Source organism: Corvus kubaryi, unplaced genomic scaffold, assembly GCF_017639235.1.
Source record: "Corvus kubaryi isolate FWS band 111438036 unplaced genomic scaffold, C.kubaryi_AGA036_p1.0 37396, whole genome shotgun sequence".
In the NCBI taxonomy this organism is placed as follows: Eukaryota; Metazoa; Chordata; class Aves; order Passeriformes; family Corvidae; genus Corvus; species Corvus kubaryi.
The window spans coordinates 6,127,614-6,142,908 of record NW_024581135.1 but is presented as its reverse complement, the minus strand read 5'-3'; the positions used below and the strand labels follow the sequence as shown (position 1 = coordinate 6,142,908).

General features: G+C 40.9%; 1 protein-coding gene across 1 annotated transcript; it reads left to right on the top strand.

The window, feature by feature from the left end:
- Positions 1-391: 391 nt before the first annotated feature.
- On the top strand, positions 392-15,070 carry UBXN4 (UBX domain protein 4). Its single transcript, XM_042041097.1, has 13 exons — positions 392-536; positions 6,000-6,102; positions 6,950-6,978; positions 7,813-7,931; positions 8,515-8,683; positions 9,126-9,228; positions 10,787-10,841; positions 10,990-11,154; positions 11,946-12,073; positions 12,778-12,880; positions 13,217-13,348; positions 13,675-13,883; positions 14,453-15,070. The coding sequence occupies exons 1-13, from the start codon at positions 458-460 to the stop codon at positions 14,589-14,591; spliced, it is 1,533 nt and encodes a 510-aa protein (XP_041897031.1). The 5' UTR covers positions 392-457; the 3' UTR covers positions 14,592-15,070.
- The last annotated feature ends 225 nt before the right edge of the window (positions 15,071-15,295 follow it).

Genomic DNA, 15,295 nt, shown 5'->3' with positions numbered 1-15,295 from the left:
TGCCAGGGTGTTGTAGAGAGCGATAAGGTTCCCCGAGCCTGCTTTTCTCCAGGCTGAGCCGCCCCCTCAGCCGCTCCTCGCAGGACTTGTATTAACGAGATCCCCTCTCAGCCCTCTCTTCTCTAGGCTAAGCAGTCGCAGCTCCCACCGCCTCTCCTGACGCCCCGAGCCCGTTTCCCAGCGGGACAGCTCAGGGGACGATGCCCAGCTGTGGAAGGACGCGCAGCATTCGCTGAGGCACCAAGATGGCGCCGGGCTGAGGGGGGGCGGGACCCGCCACCACCCCCCCCGCGCCCGATCGGGGAGGGGGGGCAGGAGGGGCGCGTGCCGCGGGCGGCCGCCAATCAGGGGGGTGGTGCCGGGCGGCGCGCGCAGGCGCGCGGGGGGCGGTTGGCGCGGCGGCGGCGCAGGCGCAGTGCCGCTGTCGCTGAGGGCGGCGGGTGCCGGCGGTCCCACGATGTGGTTCGGCGGCTCCGTCCCCGCCGCCATCGCCGCCGCCAAGGAGCGAAGCTCCGTCTTCGTCGTGTTCGTGGCAGGTACGGTACGTCCCGGGGCCGCCCGCTGCTCCCGCGGGCAGGCCCCAGCAGCGCCTTCCCAACTGTGTCCCGCCCGCTGCCCCTCCCGCCGAGCGGGATTTGTGCTGTGTCAGCCCCAGCCCGCGGTATCGGTGTCCGGCCCCCGCCCGCCCGTGTAGTGGAGCGGAATCGCCCGTCCGATGTGTCGCTTTCCCCTTCGTTCTGCCCTTCTGTACTGGGTTGTCGCCGGTGCAGCTCTCGGGGCTGTTTGGTGTGTTTTGTTTCCTTTCCTCGTACCGACAGTGCGTGTTTCATAACAATGTAATTGGAACCTGTAGGAATTCACATCGTTTCATGTACACTGCCTTTCTGTCTGAAAAAGAGATGGGAAGGAGGACATGGTGTTAAACTGCGCCAGAGGAGGCTTAGGTTGGACACTGGGAGGAATTTCTTCCCGGAACGGGTGATTAGACATTGGGACGGGCTGCCCAGGGAGGCGGTGAGGTTCCTGGGGGTGTTCCAGGAAAGCCTGGACGTGGCACTCTGTGCCATGGTCTGGTTGACACGGTGGTGTTTGGTCATAGGTTGGACTCGATGGTCTCACATCGAGTCTTTTCCAACATGACTGAAACTGTGATAATCTGTGATTAGACAGGCTCTTTAACTTATTTTTGGGGTTTTGTGTATCTCAGTGTGTGTTGTTTCTTAAGCTTTTACTGTTTCAAGTTCTCGTGGCTTGAAGTTTTTCGGATGTCTCATGAAGCAACAGCAATGTTAAACGTGTGGCTTAGTGTTCTTCTCTTAAGAACTGTTGAACTGTGGGACTTGCGTGGCTTCAAGAAGTTCACTCCCAAAGGGGATGTAAACAGAAAAGTGCAGTTAAATTCCTTTGCTGACACAACTCTCTATGTACTTGGAGAACAGCATTTTCTGCTGGATAGTAAACATACTGAGAGAAATGAAGGTCTTGTCAGACCACAGACTGAGCTGTGTTGGTGTTGGAGTAAGGGATGGGGTGGAGCAGTTCATGAAGAACCACAGCCCGTGGGAAAGAGTCACGTTGCAGAATTTAGGAGGGACCCCACGCTGGAGGAGTGTGAGGAGTTCAACCCCTTAGGAGGAAGGAGCAACAGAGACAAGGTGTGAGGAACTGATTGCAGGAAGGGTGGGGAGAAGATTTTTTTTTTTATTTCTCATGATCCTGCTCTGACTTTTGATTAGTAATAAGTTAAATAAATTTTTCCCCAAGTCAGATCTGTTTTGCCTGCGATGGTAGCAGGTGAGTGATCTCTCCTTGCCCTTATCTCTTCCTATGAGCCTTCCATTACATACTCTCCCCTGCCCAGCTGAGGGCGGCAGTGACAGAGGGACTTTGGTGGGCCTCTGCGTAGTTTCAACTTGATACATATATCAGGGGCTGAGAAATGCATGTTGTAACTCATGTCCAGTATTTTTTATGAAACAAAAATTGTGCACAAAATGGGGCCTGTTAGATGCTGATGTTGACCTTGTGGATATTGGAATAGGTAGATATACAGGGGAGGTATATTTATGGTTGCAGGGATGTAACCTAGTTTTGTCATTGTGGTGTGCTGTGAGGATTTGTTTTGTTTGTTCTTACAAGTCCTGGAAAAGGGAGAGTGTGACTTTAGCCAGCCACATCTCTGAAGTGGAAGAGTTGGAGAGTTCTGCCAACATCTGGTCCACCGTGGGCACCGTGGGATCAGGGCAGCTGACCTGTGGCAGAGCTGATCATGAAACAGTTCTATTACATGTGCTGGGAAAGGGAGTTGGGAAGCCCAAGAACTTTCTTGCTGTGTGTGGAAGCAGCCGTGTTTGAAGGATGTGGAGTGCTGAAAGAATAGTCTGGTTTTGTGTTAGCAGAGACTGGGTTTGTTGTTTGGGCAGAAATATGTTTCAAACTGCACCATGATGGTAACTTTGAGCCTTTACACTCCACAGTTCCCATTGGAGACAGGCATTTGAAAGCAGCTGGAGAACAGGCTTTCTGCAGTGTTTGGTTCTGTACACTCCATCTAATAACATCTAGGGGACAAAAAATGACTAAAGGAAAAAAATTAGTGAGAGAAATTGAAAATATAAGTTAACTATCATTTTGGGGTGGCCATTGTGGAGGATAGCTATTAGGTACAGTTGACAAAAATTAGGAAATTCTGATATGTCCATCTGTGTTTGGTTTCTGCCACCATCTGCCTGTCCTTCTTTCCCTCTCCTCTGCACTTCACTGACATTTTCACTAGAAAATGAAGAAGTGGATTATTCTTTCTGCTTCCAGAAATATTTTCTAGTCAAGCAAGGAATAATATGGTTATTTATCTTAAAAATGAGGTGGCGTTTGTGACTGTAAGTGCACATTGTTCAAGCAGGTTTCTCCTTAAGCGTTTTTGCTTGCAGGTATAATCCCAGCATTTTTGAGCTTAGTGTTTAAAACCTTCATGGCACATTCTGGTGATGGAATGGTGTAAGTGTATCAAAGATCCCCTTGAACTCATGGGAAGTTACAATAAAAGGGATTGCTCCATTCTCTTCAGAGAGCATGAGGCGAAGCGTGTCTGCCTTAGGAAACTGGTTTGAAGTATTAACTTGAGATGTTAGAGGCCTTTGAATGCACCAGGAGAAGGAGCTGTGTTTAGGGAACAGACAAGTTACTTTGTGGCATCAATTAATTGCCAGCAGCAATTTCCCTGTGTTGCTGCACGGGGAGACCATTCCTGATAGTGAAACAGGACTGGCAATGCAGGTGCCCCAGGGAGTGGAGTGAAGTTGTGTCAGGGGAGGTGTAGGCTGGATATCAGGAAAAGGTTCTTTCCCCAGAGCGTGTTGGGCAATGGAACAGGCTCCTCAGGGAGGAGTTTAGGGAGAATTTGGAAAACACTCTCAGCACAGGGTGGGATTTTTGGGGTGTCATGTGCAAGGCCAGGAGTTGGACTTGATGATCCTGGTGGGTCCCTTCCAACCCAGCATATGTTATGATTCTCTGGTATCTTGTTGGTAGCTGTTCTCTAGATGATTTTGTAGCCTACAGAGTTAAAAAAAGCCTTTTGTTTTTGAGGCACTAAACTAAAGTTAATAGTTCATTTGATGCGAAACCTCCTCTATTCTGACTGAGTTCTATAAGAAAGTTAGACATGTTCTGATCATGAAAATACCAGGCCACTCATAAAAAGTGCTTTGCAGAGTGAAAAAATGAAGGGGTGTATGTGTGACAATAAAAAGCTTTAAGCAAAAATGTTTGTTTCTTTTTAATAACGTTTGTAGCAATCCTCCTCCCTTTGTTCATGACTTTATTAACTTAATAATTTTTTTACAAAATGGTGATTTGCACTCATAAGCTGTTTGTTAGTTATTTGTAGCCAAGATGTATCAAGGCACTTTTCAAGTTAAATAAGGGAAATGACGCAAAGGAGGAGGAGGAGGCGAACGGTTTAATGTCCTGGCTTCCTGGCATTTCCATAATGGCAGTCCTATTCTTACTGAGTAGTTATGAAATGTTGGACATGGAAAAGTCAGTTGGTCTTATCTGTCTCCTTCTGAAAGGAAAACACTTCCCTGATGACTGCGTGCTGAGGAATAAGGGAATTAAAGTCTTCTGACAACTTGTGATGGTTTTGAGTAAGTTCCTTGTACAGGAAAGAAATTATTGCAGAAAAAGAGTCTTGTCCAGTGTATGAATCACTTGAGAAATTATTGATATTTTCCCTATATAAATTTACCTGATCAGCTTTAAGAGATGAGGAAGTGTGACTGTGAATTGTTTATAGATCATTCCACTAAGTGAAATAAAGTGATATTTTTGTTTGAGAAACAAGAAATCCGAGAGTTTTGGGAACTAGAATTTTGAGGCTGTTGTGCTGGCTCAGTGTTTAGCAGAATTATGAATTATGTCAAGTTCTGCTGTGCTTGACCTCTTGACTTTTCTGATGTTTTTCTTGTGACCAGGCAGTTTTGATTTCAGGATATAATTACTACTACAAAACTGTAATAAATGAACCGTAGCCTCTAAATGAGAAAGGGTTATCAAAACAAAAAATGTATGAGAATAAGCAACTGTTCAGTGGGTAGTCACAATATTAATCAGTGCATCATGGCACAGAGCTTTATAAAATGTGAGCTATCAGCATTTTCATTCAGTCATCTCTCAGAGTGTACTGTGAGCAGTCTCTGACCTGTTTGTGTCTTTCAGCATTCTTTTTTCTCCAGCAGTTGTTTGTGTGGAAAAGTTAGTGTTAGGCAATAATTTAGATATTTTTAGTAGCCTAATCGGATGAGCACATGTCCTTTTGAAAAAGTGTGTGGTGAAGCAGCTGTCTGCCTGTGAGCGTTTGGAAACAGGAGAGGAGGCCGAGCTGCTCTGGGCACAACAGCTGCATCCATTGACCACACTTGGAAGCACTGCACTTAAAGCAAGAGGAAAGGTTCCCACATAAAATAGCATAAATATTTGCTTGCTTACGCAGAATAATAATAATAGAGGTAGGTACTTTCTTACTTGCTCCAGTAATTCCAGGGAAAAATTGAGACATACGGTTGAAAAACACTTTTTCAAAATTGTATTTTTGATACACGCCCCTGTGAGGGGCCTTGTGACCAGACAGTAGCACTTCACTGGGAGATTCCACGTATAATTCCTGATCTTTAACAAGTCAAAAATATTGCATGGAATGGCAACTGGGATGAAACAAACAAGTGGTTTGTTGTTGTCACTGAATAATGGACTACTATACTTCTATACTTGTGACTCAGATTCTTCATCAAGACTGCAGTCCATTCCAAGCTGCTAGGAAGTAATACAGATTGAAGATAAAGAAATGGTTGCAGGCCAGTGTACTTGTTGAAAGATGGTTAATACTCATCAGAATCTATTTATTAACCCAGACGCTCACTAAACTGGTGCTTTGGAAGATAAATGTATGATTGATATGTTTCATCTGATTAAAATAACACCTCTGAATCTGTGGCCCCTGAACACCTTCTCAGCTTCTCTTACCCAGGTAGTTCCTCTGGTCTTGTTATTCTTGTTCCTCTGTGCTCCTCACTCTTTTTCCTCCCCTCCTGTTACTGTTCATGTCAGGAACTGGCATACAAAACTAAGTTACAAATAATCTGCAAATAAATGTCTCTTGGTTTGGGCATCTTTTTAACACTGTCAAACTGTGAAACCTTACCTGCCGAATTATGTGTTACAGGAAGTGGAGAACATAGTTTTACCTACTAGCAGCTGATGTACTAATACGTAATTAAATTTATAACGAGGGGCAAACAGAGGATAGTTTTGACATGTTATCGAGGTGAACAAGCTGGAGTGAATTGTCTCCAGATGACAAAAAAAGCCCATTATAAATTGACTTGAAAATAATCCCCAGAGTGTCTTACAAAAGTGATTCCAAGTGATTGAAGCAATCAGTTTCAGAACAGAAACAGCAATTCATGGTGGGTTTAACTCATGTGTGCTGTGTCTTGCAGGAGAAGATGAACAATCTACTGAGATGGCTGCAAGGTGGGAAGATGAGAAGGTGACTGAAGCTGCATCAGATGGTTTTGTTGCTATTAAAATCGACACCAAAAGGTTTGATTCTAATTCTATCCCTTATACAATCTTTCATTGATGATAATGAGAGTAAGAGGCTTTTGAAGTCCTCACCCTGATTAGGAGATAGTCTAAACACAGGGTTCCAGAATAGAAGTGAATTCAGTAGTCCTGAAGTCACCAGAGCCTGAGAAAATGTCAAAAATTATTGTTGTGTTCTGCACCTACTCACTGTGTATTTCAGACTGTATTCCAGTACTACTAATAGAATCCTTGAAGTTGCCCTTTCTCAACAGGAAGAGACACAAAAATGCTATTAAAAATGCTGGAATAAAAATGCAACTGCTAGAGGCAGTTCTTGATTTGCCAAGTTACATAATGAATTTTAAACCTTTCATGAATTTAGAAAGATAAAAATCTGTAAAGCCCCAGAGAAATTGTGTTTGCCTCCATTGTAACACATAGAATGGAGAAGCATTTAAGTTCCTGGGTAAATTACTCAGCTGTTTTTGTTATGTTTGTGTTCCAGTCCATGTGCACAGAGTGCATTGACATTTCCCCAAATGGTATTATTTTGAAATGCTCTATAGACTTTTTATTAGTTTTACTACATTATTTGTGCTCAATAGACTAGATTTCTTTTTCCTGAATTGCCTCTTAGCACTGCTTTCCTAATTCTTATGTAGTCAACTGTGATAACCAAGGATTGTCACCATGTCAACACTTTTGCAGAATGTTAATGATAAGATGCAATGCAAATTTGCTTTTAGTGTTCTCTCAAGTATTTAAATAGTTTTGTAGGACAGTTATTTTTATGATGAAAGACTTAATCTGAAGTTGTTGCAAAATGATTGCTCCTCCTAAATGAATCTTTTCTTTTAAACAGTGAAGCATGCCTGCAGTTTTCTCAAATTTGTATCCTTTGAGATCCGTTTACATGCTACATTATGATTACAGATAATTGCTCTTTACAAGTTAATACCGTTCTTAAGACAAATACTTACAAGCAATGTTACTGAAAATACTTATTTTGGCACAAAACCATGCAATGAACTGTGTAGTTAATAGATACCATCTGTGTATTCAACTTGCTTTCAGTTATTAGAGAAAGTGAACAAACTAGGGTTTTTTTATGTTAATCCTATGTAATTCTCTAAATAGAAAATTATCTCAATCTTTATGTAATCAAAATAACCTGTTGGTCCTACTAATCAGCATTAGAAAACAAACAAAAAATGCTTTCAATTATGAGCTGGGGCTCACAGGTGCAGAGGAGGAGGAACAAGCAGTGGCCTGGGTTCTGTCACATACAGGTGTGAAGTCAGGCAAACCCCTGCCTTCCTTAAGTAGGTCACTGCTTACAGGTCATTAATTCTGTGTGATGCTGGGAATTCTGTATCTTAACTTGGATTTCCATCATGCTGTGGAGATTTCATTACTGTCTATTTAAGATGTCTGACACTAAAACAAAATCATTCTCAAATCAAAGCATAATCAGTTGCCAGAAGAGTTGAGGAAAAATATTTTGACAGAAATCAGTACAGAGAAAAGAAGAAATACTATCCAGTTGCATGTAAGATTTGCCAGCATCTTTTTTTTTTTTCCTTCCTCTCTTGGCCCTGACTACTGGTGACCAGTTGGAGGTAAGAGTATTGGGCTAGAAGCTCCTGTAGGAAGCATGTCTGCTTTGGCCTGTACAGTTACTCTGTCAGCCTCTGTCATTCATTGCCCTTAACTGTCGCTGTGCAGATCCCGTAGTGTGCGTCCCATCCAGTTTTTTTATAGGAGACAATGGAATCCCTTTGGAAGTTATTGCTGGCAGCGTTTCTGTGGAAGAGCTGGTTACCAGAATCCATAAAGTCAAACAGGTAATGCTTGCTGACACACTGGATCTTCCAGATGGACTTGGGTGTGCTCAGGACAGTGATGGCCCTGGCCCTTAGCTTGTGCCTTTGGGAAGTGTGAGTTACGGGTTCTGTCCTTCCAACAATAAAATCTGCTACCTTGAATTCAGTACACAGGTTGGAAGCACTGTGCACAAGTGCTGCATTCATTTTTGTTTGGTTTAGGTTGTCTGTGTAAACCCATAGCATTGAAGAAATGTGTCAAGAACTCTAAACTGAAAGGACAAAATGTGACAACTCACCTTTAAGGGGTTTACTCTTAAGCTCATATGTGGTTTTGGAATATTGTTCTGTAATGTAGATTTATAAAATTATGCTATAGAATATAAAATAAGTGTAGATAGCTTTATCACTTTGATTTCAAGTGGAAGACTAAAATTAGAAAAATGAAATGCATGACTGCACCGTACTCAACAACATGTGGTAATTCTAGTTTTATGTTTTCAATAGGACTGATTCCTCAATAATAATTCAGTCTTGATGTTTGAACCTGTGGAAAAAATTTGAACTTTCATAGGCTCCATTGTTTCTGTTCCCAATTTCTTAGATGCACACAGGGAAAGGGCGGCCTTTGGAAAACGGCAGTCAGTCATCTGTTCCCTGTCCCTCCCCTCAGTCTGATGGTGCTCCAGAAAGTGCAGAACCCAGAGCAGCAGGGGTTTGTGACTCTCCTCAGTCTGTTACGCCTGAGACAATAACATTTTCTGCTGGTAATGGTTAGTGTTTTGACACAAATGCCACCTCATTTGCTTTGGAAATGGTTTTTCTTAAGTTGTTACATGCTGGTACATAAAAGGCAATATATTGAGCAGACTCATTGAGGAAAAACTTGGATATTCGAGAATGCTTTGTTCAAGTCTAGAGGGAAAGATAACTTGTCGTTCTGCTTAGTTTTCATAAGTGAGGAATCTATGGTTTATAACTCAATAAAAATTGTGTATGCTTTCCTGAAAAAGGATTAAATTAAAAAGTTCTTTTGGGTTAGTAACCTGAAACCAAATAGTTGAAGGGGGGAATCTAAGTAGCAGAACCTCGTATCTCCTTGAGATATCCCAGTTCCTGTAAATTTTGACTAACAATGAGCCTAATAATTCTTATGACAAGAAATACACCTTTTCTTTTTTTCTTATGCATTGCTTTCTTGTAAATCCCTTGAAGATGAAGCAAATTCAGGTCAAGCAAGCCAGGAAGCAACTAATTCTGCAGATGAGCAAGTGAATGATGCTCAGCCTGTGAATGATCTTACACTCAAAGTAGAAAGGCAAGTCTTGTTTTGCAGACTTCTTAATGTGTTGTATTTGTTTCTCAGGAGGCAGTTTTGTTGGGTTTTGGGTTGGTTTTGAGTTTTCTTAAGAAACATGTATAATTACAGGATTTTGGTGCTTAATCTGTTGTCATCTGGCAAAGATTTATGTGGTCTTATTTTTTATTAGATGTCTGTGACAATTCTAGGGCTGATACTAAATGAGGTTTTTAATTAATCTCATTTTTCATGTACTTTGAAAGAAATAGGTAATTTGGAAAACTGTGTATGTTCACCTTTGATATAACTTCACTAGAGATTATATGTTAGCTGCAAGTTCTTGAATGAATTGAAACATTGAATGGAAAGCACTGGAAATTGGTGTAATAAAATGCCAACCTAGGTTTTGTCTAGAGATCATCTTATTTCTTCTTCTTCTGATTGATTTGATGGCTGTAGTTTGGGGATATTGGAAACGTCAAAGGAATCCTATTCTGAGACTCGTGCTTTGATCTGTGAACAGTAATGAGTTGAGTTTAGTTTTTTGAAGTATGATGATCAGAAACACCAGGTTCAAAACATGATTAATTCCTTTCATTCATTGTCTTTAAATATAGGATATTGTTTATAAACTTGTTTTTAGTAAGACTGATACTATTTGAAATATCCTGTCTTAAACTGTAACACATATTTAGCAAATAGGAATATTTATACTGCTAAAATATATTTTAAAGCCTTTTCATGTTTTATTTCGGTTTTCTTCTGAAGTTATGGGACAAGAGGGATAATTTTTACTTATCACTGATAAGACAATACAGTCAATATTTTAATATAATTATCATTGTTCCTTTTTTAAAAATGCATTCATCTTACATACAAACATGGCATAATTTATCTGCAGCATTTTTTGCAAGGGGGAAAAAGAGACCAAGCTCTGTGGTAATTACCACTTTCTTTTTAAGAAAACAGCTGCCATACAAACATTTTTCTGATTATCTGACTTTTCATGTTGGGTCATGCCTGCCCTTTCCCCAGACTTCAAATATGTTGTGATTTTATTGTCAATCTGTATTTACAAATTTAAGTTCTGTTCTTTTAAGTCAGTTCTTATTCTGAGGCATTTTTCTAGATAGTTGGAACAGATGCATGTGCATCTATGTCAGGGCTATATATTACTTGTGTTCCATTTTAGGAAGTGATGTGCAGAAGAAACCAGATGGCTTAAATAGCTAAGAGATTGAGATTTAGTGTTTCTGTTACCACAGATCATACATTATTGTATGTCTTCATAAGTTGGTTCAACAGTAAGAATATGTAGGATTCTTCATTTACTGGGTGGAAAAAGGACAAAAGGAACATGTTAGAACAACTATTGAATGGGAAAGGAGGTGGTGAAGTCACCACTGCCCTTTGCATGGATGGTGCACCCACATGTGAATGAATCACTGCTGGTACACAAGGTATTAGCAGTGTGCTACAGCTCATTTCCATGTGTTCTCTTCTGGGTTTGCAAATGCTTCATTAACATTTGAAAATACTGCAATTATAACACTTCTCACTACATTCTTAAATTTAGGTTAACAAAAAAGCTTGAAGAAAGACGAGAAGAGAAAAGGAAAGAAGAAGAACAGGTAACACAAAAATGTAAAACCCCTTGCAGGTTTTTTCTTTATGCCCTTATTTGAATAAATGTTTAATTGCTTCTTAAACAAATATACTTCAGTCTTCTCTCTTGCCCAAGACAATTTTGTGGTCCAATTTTTCTCTCTCTCTATTCAGAAAGAAATTAAGAAAGAAATTGAAAGAAGGAAAACTGGTAAAGAAATGTTGGAGTACAAAAGGCGACAGGAAGAAGAATTGACCAAACGTATGTTGGAGGAAAGGAACAGAGAAAAAGCAGAAGAGAAGGCTGCTAGAGAGCGCATAAGGCAACAGATTGCAATGGTAAATTTTGCACTTTGGAAGAGAGCTTGCTGCTTCTCTCTCACACAGTGTACAAAAATGATAAATTTTCTCATTTGACGAAGCTTTGAAAGATTGTTCACTTTTCCATTTGGAATCCTGTGGCCTTGTATAGTAACAATTTTAGTTTGGGGTTTATGTAGCATTTTCTGTGTATAAGATGAAACTTCTGCTTTCATTTTCACAATTCTTTTCTATCTGAACAAACATTTCTGTCATATTGCTTGAGCCTAGTTGAGAATTATCATATAGACATAAAAATAATTGCAATTTAGGCATGGTACTAAAGGAGAAGCACAGGGAGTATTTAATTGTAGAACGTACACAAGAGGACTGCTCTCAAAATGGTGAGGAGGATTATTTTCTAAGTTTGTATATATGTGTGCCTGTATATGGACGTAAATGGTTGATAACAAGTGAAATTCTTCCTCATTATTAAGTTTTGGTGTAGAACTCTTAGAATTGCAGTCATGTAACTTGTCAGAAGATTTTTGCCTTTATCTTCCCTGGAGTGTTAAGCTTGCATGGGAAGATCATCTATTAACAACTAGTTGTGGGAAGTGACTCAGTGAGAAGAGCCATCTTGGCTAATGACACGAGACTGTGCAGTTTGGCAGTGAATAATTCTTTGCAGTTCTACTGTCTTTTTCTCCATATGGTCTGCTTGTATCTGTGCAGTTGGTTCATGAGTATGGATCATAGCTGTCTCTTTTAATGACTGTTAAGCAACAAGATATGTTAACAATTAAGGTTTCCCTTTGATCCTTCCACAGGATCGTGCTGAGAGGGCAGCTCGCTTTGCAAAATCGAAGGAAGAAGCAGAAGCTGCAAAAGCTGCAGCTCTTCAGGCTAAACAGGCTGAAATAGAGGCCAGAAAAGAGGCAGCTCAAAGGGAGAGAAGGTGAGTTGCAGTAGAGACACAAGTGTGTATTTTGGGGGAGAGAGGTAAAGAAACTTTTTAAAGAGAGTTAATATATCTCCTAATCTCTTGACAACGTGTTGCTGTGTTGAGCTGTTTGTGACATTAAAAGTAGCTATTTACATGACCACTGTGTTCTTTGATAGCTTTTATCCTTTTGACATTCCTGATCATGAAACACTAACCACCTTTTCTCCTGTGTTATTTTAGTTAGATAAGAGCTTTTTGTGTCTGAACTTTGATTTAAATACCAGTATAATGGAGCTTGGTGGGGGACTAGATAAGGTGAGAATGTGAAAGATAATGCCTGGGCAGAACAATGTCAGCACTAGTGGGGAGCGGTGCTGATGCAGCTGCAGGGCTGTGCGTGTGGATGGCTTGGATTCAGCAAGGCTGGGCTGGGGCCATCAGCTGCCCATGTCAGAGCTGTCTCCTGCTTTGCCCAGCACTGCTGGTTCAAGAATTGTCCGAACCTATGGAGTCCTTATATGGAGTTATGGAAGAGATGCATTGTGAGAAACTAGCAGGTGGTTATCCACTGTGAATTCAATCTTACAACCCATCTGCACTGCCCTGAGCAGGATGACTGTCTCTCTCTCCCACATTTCAGTACGACCAAGCTAAAGGCCCAGAGCCTTTGTCTGTAAGTGTTCATGTCCTGACTGACCCCAGTACCTGTCCTGCAGTGCAATAGCCAGGATCCAGTTCCGCCTCCCCGATGGATCTTCCTTCACTAACCAGTTCCCATCTGAAGCACGGCTAGAAGAAGCCAGGCAGTTTGCTGCACAGGTAAATGGGCATTTTGTTTCTCAGCTATGTGCAGATTATGACTTGGTGAACATCAAGTAGTTGTTGATTGTGGCAGTTGTCATCAACTCCTTTCCTTGTTGTTTGAAGGGAATTTTGTAGCAGCCTTCTCCAGTGCCACCAACTGCCTTTGTGTTGCTGCAGTGTATCGTTAGTAAGAGATAGAGAGAAATGAGGGATTTTTCATATCCTACTCTGAGGATGATTGATAGTTTGATACAGAACTCTTGTTAAGGTATATTCAGCTGGCAAATCTGCAGTAGTTTGAAAATGAACAGTTATAATATAAATAAAATGTTTTCTTTATGTGTTTGACAGACGGTTGGTAACACTTATGGCAATTTTTCACTGGCAACAATGTTTCCCAGGAGGGAGTTTACCAAAGAAGATTATGCAAAGAAGTTACTGGAACTGGAGTTAGCACCCAGTGCTTCAGTAGTATTGCTGCCGGTAGGTGTTGGGTTTTGGTTTGTTTGATTTTTCTTTGTCTTGCAAACAGCAGTACAGTAGCTGGATATTTGCTGTCAGTCAGCCATTATAGTATTTGGTTTGAATTTGGGAATTTTGTCTAAACAGATGGCAAAACTACTTTAGTTTTTGTCAAGACTGATTTGGAGAAGTTTTTCTGAAGTAGGTGAATGGTGATACTTGTCTAATGTGTAACCAAAGTTGTTCTTTTTTGTCTGCTGAGCTACTTCAAAATTATGTGTGAAATACTCTGTCTACAAGAGCACAACTTTAATGCCTAACAAGTTTGCTTTGTGTGTTCATGACAGGCAGGAAGACCTGCTACTTCTGTCGTTCAGGCTTCAGGCAGTGATCTGTGGAAGTTCTTGGGCACAATCCTTTACCCCCTTTTAGCGGTTTGGAGATTCATTAGCAACTTTCTGTTTACGAGCCCACCCCCCTCACAGCCTTCTGGGAGATCAGCTCATCAGCAAGACCACTCAGCTCCCTCAGCGTCAGGCAGCGTGGAGCAAAGCAGGTAAGGCAAACTGTTTAATGCAGCTATTTCTCAAGCTACTTGCTGCAATTGCTCTAATCTTGTGGTGGGGAACTGAACTTGTAATTACACAGTAGAGAAAGCATTGTCTTGCAGTCGTTTATGAATAGGGAATTTAGCTGTAACTACAAAGGTGAGCTTCACTTCAGCTGATCCTGTTTGGAAGATAAAAATGTTGGAAATGAGATACCAAACTGTGTCAGTATGGTTGTACAAGAAACACAAGCAGATGAAGTCTGGTTTTGACAGGTTTTGTGTTGCCTAAAGAATGAGATCTCCCATGTACCAGGAGAGCTGCTCAGCTGTTTCTGGTGAAGCAGCAACATATTGCTTCAATGACAGGGAAAATGAGAGTCTGCCAACTCTGTCTGACTTCTAAGTGACAAATTTTCACCCGGGTATTGCTTTCCAAGGAAACAAAAGGCTGAAGAAAACTATTATTGAGGATAAGAGAAGGAAGGATGCATGATTTGTGTTTATTGCATTTGCTGCTTCTCTTGTGTAATTATTACTGAGGAAACTGTCAAACCTCACTGTTCTTTGTGCCCTAGGCAAGCAGTGAGGAAACGAGTCGTGGAAAAGCGGGGGGAAGACTTCAAAAAAGAAGGCAAAATATACAGACTGAGGACTCAAGATGATGGAGAAGATGAAAACAATACTTGGAATGGAAATTCTACACAACAAATGTAGTTTTGGGTAACTGCAGTTACTATTTGGCTGCTTTTTTTTTTTTTTCTTCTCTTATTTGATCTAAGTCAACTAAAGCTTCTGGACAAGTGGGGCTTACTCTACACTGACAGAATTACTTAATTCTCATTCCTGTGGTGGATTATGGAATAAAGTCACCTATGTCAGAAAAATCAAGTGGGTGTAGGTGAAACCTAGTAAAAAGACTGAAAATCTCCATCAGCTTTCGTAAATATTGCCCTCTGCCATAGAAAGGCACTTTTTAATCTATAAATATTCTGCTATATGAATTTAAGGGCCAGATATATTAATATAAAGGTCATGGTAGACAATGACTGTTTAAAATGAGGGTTTCAGAAGCACTATAAGTAGCAAATCAGATAACTAATTTATGTTTAACTTTCTTCTTGCTTCTGCAACTGCAAGCAAAACCTTGTAGTTTTTAATTCCCTAAGCACTCAATAAACTATTTTCCAGAAAACGTAAGTGTCTTGTGAAGTTCCTCTGACATTCTGGTGCCACAAGGAAGCAAGCAGGGCCATGCACTGAAATTTAAAATACAGCAGACAAACATTTTGTTCCAGTTAAAATGACTTTGTTGTACATGAAGTAAAGGAAAAGAGGGGTGAAAATCCAATCTGTAAAGTCTAAGAAGCAGAGAACTTCCACAGGTTCCTTTCAGAACTGTTGCTTGATGATGATGAAGC

What these genes read in the sequence shown, in the direction of transcription:
- UBXN4 (XM_042041097.1), top strand. Translation starts at nt 458, where the DNA reads ATGTGGTTCGGCGGCTCCGTCCCCGCCGCCATCGCCGCCGCCAAGGAG. An exon ending in CCTGCAGTTTTCTCAAATTT is followed by an intron (nt 6,979 to 7,812) that starts GTATCCTTTGAG and finishes GTCGCTGTGCAG; the next exon opens with ATCCCGTAGTGTGCGTCCCA. An exon ending in GGCAGCGTGGAGCAAAGCAG is followed by an intron (nt 13,884 to 14,452) that starts GTAAGGCAAACT and finishes TTTGTGCCCTAG; the next exon opens with GCAAGCAGTGAGGAAACGAG.